Consider the following 8,988-nt stretch of genomic DNA (forward strand, 5'->3'; position numbering starts at 1 on the left):
CTGTTTTGAGCAAGCCGAATCATTACCTTACCCACTTAGCTGGATGCCTCACCTTGGCGACTTGTATCTGGTTTGGATTTTAAAAAGAATTTGCGCGCCATCAAAATGGTAAGGATCAGTCGAAGCTAAACACGCAATAGAGGGTCGAAAAAACAAATAGAGGTAGAGACAGATAGAGAGCGAGAGAGAAACAATCTTTTTATCAACTCCCTAATCTGTCAAAATGTCTACCGACTTCCCCCTGAATCAGTACAAAGCTGGTGGTGGTCACCCCAGCGCCGTGCGCAGCGGCATCCGGGAAAAGATTGACGAGTCTTTGTACAGTCACATTGCCAGGCTATTCAACAAGTATGCCAACGCGAATGACATGTGGTCGCGAGACCAGCTTGGGATCTTCATGGAACACACCCAGCAGGAAGACCCCAACGGCATCTCCTCGCACCTTACTGACAAGGTAGGCATGAGCCTCCGCGAGCTGTTGGACTACATCGCCTCACCCAGTGGCAACGCTCTCGAGATGGCTGTGCCTCAAGACTTGAGCCTCCCCCTCAACGACTACTTCATCTCGTCAAGCCACAACACCTACCTCACTGGAAACCAGCTGTCGAGCGACTCAAGCGTTGACGCCTACAAAGACGTGCTTCTCCGCGGGTGCCGCTGCATCGAGATCGACGTCTGGGACGGCGAGGAGCGCTTCCTGGCTGGGTACTCTCAAGATGACGCCGAGAACGAGAGGTACCTAGCGTCCAAGGAGGCCGGGGAGGCAGATAGCAAGCCCGGTCCTACGTACAAAGTCACCTTCAAAGATAAGATGATGATCAAGGCCGCACGCTGGGTGATGAACAAGTTTGATCCGGTGGACCCTGAAGGCCGCACCGTGGACGATCGCATCGCCGACATGATGCGTGGCGAGCCCCGGGTCCTACACGGCTTCACCCTCACCAAGGAGGTTCTGTTCCGCGACGTATGCAGGGTCGTCAAGGAGCACGCCTTTGCCGTGTCGGATCTGCCGCTCATTGTCAGCCTCGAGGTCCACTGCTCTCCGCTGCAGCAGAACGCCATGTGCGATATTATGGAGGAGGCCTGGGAAGAGTTCCTCCTCCCCACACCAGAGGAGGATCCAACCGCGCTCCCATCGCCCGCCGACCTGCGCAACAAGATCCTCATCAAGGTCAAGTACGTTCCCCAAGACAAAAAGGACGACAGCGGTAGCATAACGTCTGGCGTGGACAACGGCCAAGTCGGGGACGAAGACGACAGCATCCTCGACGTCATCAACCAAGATGACGGCACCAAAAAGACCCAACGTGTGAAGGCGCCCAAGGTTACGCCCAGGCTGAGCAGAATGGGCGTCTACACTCGCGGCGTCAGCTTCAAGTCGTTCGCGCAGCCCGAAGCCGCCATGGCAAACCACATCTTCTCGCTGTCGGAAAAGATGGCCTTTGACACGCAGCGACGCGAGCCGGCTGCGTTTTTCCAACACAATAGAAACTACCTCATGCGGCTGTACCCGCACGGCATGCGCTTCGACTCGTCCAACTTTGACCCCGTCCTCTTCTGGCGCGCCGGTGCGCAGCTGGTTGCGCTCAATTGGCAGTCTTGGGACTCGGGCATGATGCTCAACGAGGGCATGTTTGCCGGCTCGGATGGTTACGTCGTCAAGCCTGAGGGGTACAGAAGCGGCGACGCAAAGGACCGCGCACTAAGGAGCAAGACCCTCGACAGAGTAGCCATCACCGTGCTGGCGGGACAGAACCTGCCGTCGCTTAACGGGAAGGACGACGCCTCATCATTCATCCCATACGTCAAGGTTGGACTGCATACGGAACCGGACCCTCTGACTGCCTTGGTTGGCGAAGATATGACGCCTTTGGACGTCAGGCAGGTTGGGTATAGTGGCACCACGGTCAGGGGTGCGGGTACCAGCCCTGATTTTGGCGGCGACATCATTGAGTTTTTGGACGTCAAGGGGGTGGTGCCCGAGCTGACATTTCTGTCTTTTGTGATTATGAACGACGTCATGGGGCCCGATGTCGTGGCTGCTTGGGCTTGTATTCGCCTGGATAGACTCCGTGCCGGATACCGATTTGTTCGTCTTTTTGACAAGGACGGTATGCCCTCTAGAGGTGTTTTGCTCGTCAAGACTGAGATAACTGAGGCAGACCTGGACAACTGAATATATTGGATACTTGTGTGTTATGTTGAAGAAGCTGTGCTCTATCATATTACAATAACTGCCTTGAATTCGATTCTTGTTTGAGTGTTCCAGATGATCAATAAACATTTGCCATTATTTATCTTAACCCATTGGATCATTTCATCCAAAATACTGCTCTGTACCTAGTGACTCGTCTTGAGAGCACTTAACATAACTGTATTGCCACCAGTTGATTTTTAGGGGCTATCTGCTTGTTATCACTCTGCTGTTGATTCTTATTCTTTTGTAGGCCGAAGACTGTGCTGAACAGTGAAGATCAAACTGATAATCGACGGGGCAAACAAATGCAAAGGTATGGTGCAAATTGCATACGAGTTTTTATTCAATAGCATGCAGTAGTTGAGGTAAATAATTCAAACGAGGGTGCTAGCTTCAAAGGAATTTCATCGGGGCTTTTATAACTGAGGATGACTTCAAGCCAGTCTAGTTTAGTCTTTGTTGATTTTGTTAGTCGGAATTTCACTTCGACTTAGTGTGTCATTCTCACAATTTTGGGTCAAAATTCTAGTTAGCTTTGCCCATCTTTGAAATCATCTTCTACCTTACTGGGCACACATGGAAAGCCGCTGGGTGACACGTGCGTATCCGAAAAGAAATATACGAAGTCTAGTGCCTACTATAACAGGCTTATCTCCCCGTAAGGCTTAGGATTCAAAGTCAAGTGGTAGAACATCATTCGTCTGATAAGTTCGAGATTCAACGTATTTTAGATAGGAAGAAGACAAGAACTTGACGCTGACAGCCTCTATCATCGTATTTATTGCAATTTGGATGGATTTTCTTTTACTTGACTGCACCGAAGAAGCAAAACGAAAAACAGAGCAACCACACTTAGTGTGTTTTGTGATCATGCCCATTGAGTATAGAAGCGCAGATGTGAAGATGAAATATCCGTACAAGTCTAAAAGTTCTCAGACTTTGAGGCTATGTAGGTAGGTGTTATGAGACTCACTTCTGCGGCACGCGCCACAATTTATGACAGCTGAAGACGTTACGGATATTCAAACCTTGAAGACTGGTTTAAGGAGGTACTTTCAACTCCCCAGAAAGGTCACGTTGTTGCTCTTCGTATATTTACATCTGTCTTTTTCGACGACATTTGGCAGCAGAGAGTCCATTTCGGCGTCTCCATGTACAGTCTTTTCTCGAAGAGTAGCGCCAGAGTTGTAGGACTGTACATACGTCAGATCAGGAACCACAATCCCGGGCTGGACAACCTTTTGAACACCATTGTGATCTTATTGATCTTAACATCTATACCTTTTAAATCGAACAAGTCCATACTTTCGTCTCGTTCCTTTTCCCCTTCTTCCCGCTTACCTCTGTCGCAGCTAGCACGCAACGCGATATTCTCATCGTCAGCCCAGGGCCAGTCAAGGCGGATGCACAACTCGTTCTTCCAGGTGATGCCCCTAACGGAGACGGAAAAGGGGTCGGCGGTCCGGTTCTCGAGAGGGTCTTCGTTTGTGACGCGCATCAGGTTCGTCGCGGCCGTGGTCATTCCCTCGATGGCGCCCGACATGGACCCGAGGGTGGCCTTGCCGTCATTCCACAGGAATTTGAGTCACCACTTCTCACCGCACTGGACCATGGGATCTTGGCTGCAGAGCCGAGTCATCTCTCAATTTGACCCGTAGAAGCTGGAACGGTTTAAGGGGTGAAGCTGTTGCGGTACTACCAGGTCTTAAGGATCAAGGGTGACGACGATTGTGAGAAGACAGCTGCTACACACGATGGATCTGTTGATTGACATCCATCCGGGCTTGCACTAATGAGGGCAAACTCGTCTATGAGATTGTGCAAAGACATGGTCGACAAAGAAAGTCCTGGTCAGAAAATGTTGGTGATCTAACGGAAATGGAAGATATTGTGCTTCAGGGGTGTTGGTTAGCAGATTAGAGTTGGTTCTTGTAAAGCTAAAAGGTTCAAATCCCACGCAATCAAGAACAAAATAAAGTTGAATTGACTCACATGCTTGCAGAAAACAAACAATCTATTGTGTTTTGACATTTCTGTGTAAGATAACCTAGATTAGGTACCTACTCACCTACGCGACGTTAGCACATGGTTCTTTGCCGGCGGCCCTAGAGTTTGGGTGAGAATATTAGAATTAGAACGTAATCAAGTCACAAACACCTACTAACACTTACCGACGATCAAGTGCAGCAAGTACACCAACTGAAATTGAGCAGTGGGTAGGCCCATAACGTCGGTGCAAATTAACCCGAGCTAGAGTCTCACCTCGGCAACCCCTCCCCCCACTATCTTTGGTGCTTGCCCGTCGGAGCTACCGAACTCGGGGCATTTTGGGGGAGCAATTCCTCCTCATGCGTCAACCCCCATCTCGCAAATGCCACCCGAGAATGGCTTCGGCACTTGTAGCTCTTGACCCCGAAGCCAGCCTAAAACAGGCCGAACCTTGGACGGTAGTTCTATGGTAGGATGACCTTGGTTAGATACATTACTTAGGCGTACATGCCCACATGACAAAACCAACTTGACTGTCTCTTTTTTTTCTTCTCTCATCCATCTACCTGTCTCATACCACATCTCGAATTGCGTGTCACAGTTGACAGCATTTGATCTCTGGTTTCTCGCAACTTTCTCCTTATTGTTCACAATGACTACTGTTAAAGAGTTTCCCACGATCAAGGCCGTAAGGTCTTTTGTCATTGGCGGTGTCGGTTCAGGTGGCGACTACCACAATGTTGAGGGAGGACACTGGTAGGCAGCGTCTCTTGTTGTTCACTCTGAAAAGCAAATAAAGCGTTGCTAACCTCAATCATGATTGCTACCCAGGCTGATTGACTCGCCAATCTCAACGCCTTGCTCAAGATGGGAGGAGTACAGGAAATCTCGGACAAGCTGGGGCATTAATGTCTTGGGCTCTTTCTTTGTCGAGATTGAGGCGACTGACGGCACCGTTGGCTATGCAACTGGCTTTGGAGGTGAGCAATAAACAGGGAAAAAAACCCAACCATCAGTCATGTTGTTCTAGTCTAATACTAACACGTATTCTACATAAAGGCCCTCCCGCATGCTGGCTCACACACCAACACTTTGAACGTTTCCTCATCGGCGCCGACCCGCGCAGGACCAACCACCTCTTTGAGCAGATGTATCGTGCATCCATGTTCTACGGCCGTAAAGGTCTCCCCATCGCCGTCATATCCGTCATCGACCTCGCTCTGTGGGACCTGCTGGGCAAGATCCGCAACGAGCCCGTCTACCAGATGATCGGCGGCGCGACCAAGGACCGGCTCAACTTCTACTGCACTGGTCCCGAGCCAACAGCGGCACGCGAGATGGGTTTCTGGGGCGCCAAGGTGCCACTCCCTTACTGCCCGGACGAGGGCCACGTCGGGATGAGGAAGAACATCGAGTTCCTCCGCAAGCACCGCGAGGCCGTCGGGCCAGACTTCCCCCTGATGGTGGACTGCTACATGTCACTGAACGTGTCGTACATCATCGAGCTGGCCGAGAAGTGCAAGGACCTGGACATCAACTGGTGGGAGGAGTGCTTGTCGCCCGACGACACGGACGGCTTCGAGCAGATCAAGCGCGCCCACCCCACGCTCAAGTTCACGACGGGCGAGCACGAATACTCGCGCTTCGGCTTCCGCAAGCTCGTCGAGGGCCGCAACCTCGACATCATCCAGCCCGACGTCATGTGGCTCGGCGGCCTGACGGAACTCCTCAAGGTCTCGGCCATGGCCGCCGCCTACGACATCCCCGTCGTGCCCCATGCCTCGGGCCCTTATAGCTACCACTTTGTCATGTCGCAGCCCAACACACCCTTCCAGGAGTATCTGGCCAACTCGCCCGACGGCAAGAGTGTGCTGCCCGTGTTTGGCGATCTGTTCCTGGATGAGATCATCCCGTCCAAGGGCTTCCTGACGCCCAAGGATCTGGACCAGCCAGGCTTCGGCTTGACGCTCAATCCTGCCGCGAGGGCCAAGATGATCCCCGGCGAATTCTGGGTCAACCCCACACCGATGAAGGCACTTAGCGGTGGTTCTCCTGCTGAGGAGAAGAAGGAGGGTGCTGTGGAGGCGGTAGTGAACAAGGTTCAGGAGCTTACGACGTCATGAGGTTTTGGAGTTACATGTTTGTTATAATTCCCATTTTGCATAATTTAAAATAGCATATGAATTTGTTATCTTTTTTTTCGCTGGATTGATGCATTACAATCAACTGTTGTCACATGTCATCAACTCAAAATCAGACATGACGGAGCGGGGGAACCAATGTCGGCATTGACTTTGGCCGCACACATCTGCATCATATGCATGCTCGCTGTAAAGCACCCCGAGGATCGCGGGGTTAATAGCTCCAAGCCCCCACTCATGCTCCCCGATCTCCAAGGCTAAATCCACCATGCATACCTACCTAGTGCTGTATGTACCATTGCCCCGAGTCGTCGGGGGTTCTAGATGCCGGGTTGGTACATGGAGCTCCCCCACCAAGTCGGGACATGTTTGTGTAGATCCCGAATGATTACCATGAGTATTTTGTGAAGTTTTGTGATTGCATTGTATTTTGTACAGTTTTCTTGGACCAGATCTAGCCTAGAGGTTAATCTGCCGTGTACACATATTCTTTTCATCATTTTGAAATTTCTTGCTTGGTAGAGGAGAAACCTTGGCCCTGGACCTTGAACCTAACCACACCCAGAGTGAACACACAACACTGCTGATAATCATCACTCACGAGGGGATCTTGTATTCTCTCACCACACTAAAGGGCTACCACGGGGGAACAACAAAGAGAAAGAAAAAAAAAACATGCCTCCAACCAACCTACTCGCAGGCAAGACAGCCATCATCACCGGCGGCACCACCGGCATCGGCCGCGCCATCGCCCTCGAGTTCCTCCGGCAGGGCTGCAGCGTCGCCGTGAACCACCTGGGGTTGGAGAGCGACCGACCACACCTCGAATCCCTCATCTCCGAGGCCGAGGCCATCTCGACCTCGTCGGCCACGGCAGGACGACTAACGCACCTGCCGGGCGACGTGCGCGAGCCGTCGACCGGCACGGCGCTGGTGTCGCACGCGCTGTCCACCTTTGACTCGTCCCGGCTCGACATATGCGTCAGCAACGCGGGGATCTGCACGTTTGCCGAGTTTCTGGACCTGGACGCGGCGCTGTACGATAAGACGACGCGCACCAACCTCGACGGGTGCTTCTACGTGGTGCAGGCGGCGGCGAGGCAGATGGCGAGGGGCCAGACGCCGCCCGGAGGCTCCATCATCGGCGTCTCGTCCATCTCGGCCCTCGTCGGCGGCGGCCTGCAGACCCACTACACGCCCACCAAGGCCGGCGTGCTGTCGCTGATGCAGTCCACCGCCGTCGCGCTGGGCAAGTATGGCATTCGCTGCAATTCCCTGCTGCCGGGGACGATCCGCACGCAGCTCAACGAGGAGGATCTCCGTGATGACAAGAAGAGGGAGTACATGGAGGGTAGGATACCGCTCGGTAGGACGGGGGAGCCAAAGGACTTGGCGGGCCCGGCGGTGTTCTTGGCTTGTGACGAGCTGAGTGGCTACGTCACGGGGGCGCAGCTGCTTGTTGATGGAGGGTTGTTTGTGAACCTTCAGTAATGATGGGACGTTTGGGGGTTGGGGCTTACTTTTGCGTATTTATAACATGGCAGATGAAGGTGTGGATGTAATTGCCATAGCTCAGGCAACAGAGATGGAAAATTCCGAATCAAAGGCAAGGACTAGACATCGGAACCAAGCTGAAAAAATGCAGAAAACCGAGGCTCATTTACGAGGTCAGCATCTACCTACATATATGATCAAGGCTTCAGTTTGAGAAAGGAAAAAGAAAAAGAAGACGAAAAAATAACATCCACAGGTTTCAACCTAACCAATACACCACATCCCGCCCACCGCTCATGATCAAAACCTTCCCAATTTGCCCGACCAGTAGTCCTCATAGCCCTGCGTATGGTATGCGTTGTACGTGACCATCTTCTTCTTGCGCTTCTTGACCCGCTTGGTCGAGTCCTCAGGGTCCGTCATGTACGACCACTCATCGCTGTCGCGCCGCGGTGGGCGCTGCGCCTCCATCTGCTTCCACCGCTCGTTGGGTGTTGACTTGAGGGCCTTTTTCACCTTTGAAAAAAATCGGCTCGTCTTCGTTTGGCTGGATTCGGCTTCGGTGATCTCTGGGGAGTTCTTGTCGTTGGCCATTGTTGCTGCTGCTGCCGAGCCAGAAGATGATTCGGGGTTGGTTGACATTTGCTCTGTGGGTTGAAGTGGTATTGCCTGTCCAGTGTGTTTGCTAGGCCCGTTCATAAGCGCATGTTGAGCTTGAGGATGCCTAGCGATATAAGTGGGAGGAGAGGTGTTGAATTGACAACAGATGGCGAGGCAGGACGTAGGTACGTAGGTCTCTTGGATGCTTTTATATATCGCCATTTTACCTCAATGACTAGTCACCAGACGATAGCTTGTCATGTTTACACAGAATGCAAATCCGCTCGCTTAGCCTACACGTAGTATAGGTTGAGGACGTTTAGTAGGTCATGTACCTATGCGTAGTATGGTGCCAAAACCCCCAGGCATGAGGCTGTGCCGGCCTACTTGGGAAACGTTCCTCCCCAAACATCCAATCACAGATATGCCAAGCACCTCAGCCCTTCTCCTAGAAATTAGACAGGAATGTTGATGCATATTGGATTGTCATTATCCCTACTTGCTGACAAGTCGCACACAAAATGAAAGTCCCTCATGCGTGAGCTGTTTTTTTTTTTTTTTTTTGGG

General features: G+C 51.9%; 5 protein-coding genes across 5 annotated transcripts; 3 read left to right on the plus strand and 2 right to left on the minus strand.

Annotated features, from left to right (window-relative positions):
- Positions 1-223: 223 nt before the first annotated feature.
- Positions 224-2,176, plus strand: PgNI_07902 (uncharacterized protein; the record flags this gene model as incomplete). Its single annotated transcript, XM_031127906.1, has 1 exon — positions 224-2,176. The coding sequence occupies one exon, from the start codon at positions 224-226 to the stop codon at positions 2,174-2,176; it is 1,953 nt and encodes a 650-aa protein (XP_030981252.1).
- A 1,249-nt stretch (positions 2,177-3,425) lies between these two features.
- PgNI_07903 (uncharacterized protein) lies at positions 3,426-4,274 on the minus strand (the record flags this gene model as incomplete). The annotated part of the gene is made up of 2 exons (XM_031127907.1): positions 4,190-4,274; positions 3,426-4,090 (listed from the first exon to the last, which is right to left on the minus strand). A coding segment is annotated over exon 2 (315 nt), but the record flags the coding sequence as incomplete, so codon positions are not given.
- Positions 4,275-4,696: 422 nt separating this feature from the next.
- Positions 4,697-6,390, plus strand: PgNI_07904 (uncharacterized protein). The gene is made up of 3 exons (XM_031127908.1): positions 4,697-4,942; positions 5,018-5,166; positions 5,246-6,390. The coding sequence occupies exons 1-3, from the start codon at positions 4,839-4,841 to the stop codon at positions 6,307-6,309; spliced, it is 1,317 nt and encodes a 438-aa protein (XP_030981266.1). The 5' UTR covers positions 4,697-4,838; the 3' UTR covers positions 6,310-6,390.
- Positions 6,391-7,002: 612 nt separating this feature from the next.
- On the plus strand, positions 7,003-7,818 carry PgNI_07905 (uncharacterized protein; the record flags this gene model as incomplete). Its single annotated transcript, XM_031127909.1, has 1 exon — positions 7,003-7,818. One exon carries the CDS (start codon positions 7,003-7,005, stop codon positions 7,816-7,818), a length of 816 nt encoding a protein of 271 aa, XP_030981588.1.
- Positions 7,819-8,121: 303 nt separating this feature from the next.
- Positions 8,122-8,463, minus strand: PgNI_07906 (uncharacterized protein; the record flags this gene model as incomplete). The annotated part of the gene is made up of 1 exon (XM_031127910.1): positions 8,122-8,463. One exon carries the CDS (start codon positions 8,461-8,463, stop codon positions 8,122-8,124), a length of 342 nt encoding a protein of 113 aa, XP_030981265.1.
- Between the last annotated feature and the right edge of the window lie 525 nt (positions 8,464-8,988).

Source organism: Pyricularia grisea (assembly GCF_004355905.1).
Source record: "Pyricularia grisea strain NI907 chromosome Unknown Pyricularia_grisea_NI907_Scaffold_4, whole genome shotgun sequence".
NCBI classification, from domain to species: domain Eukaryota; kingdom Fungi; phylum Ascomycota; class Sordariomycetes; order Magnaporthales; family Pyriculariaceae; genus Pyricularia; species Pyricularia grisea.

Coding starts and splice junctions, on each gene's coding strand:
- PgNI_07904 (XM_031127908.1), top strand. CDS start 4,839: ATGACTACTGTTAAAGAGTTTCCCACGATCAAGGCCGTAAGGTCTTTT. Junction 4,943..5,017: donor AATGTTGAGGGAGGACACTG/GTAGGCAGCGTC, acceptor ATTGCTACCCAG/GCTGATTGACTCGCCAATCT. Junction 5,167..5,245: donor CTATGCAACTGGCTTTGGAG/GTGAGCAATAAA, acceptor TTCTACATAAAG/GCCCTCCCGCATGCTGGCTC.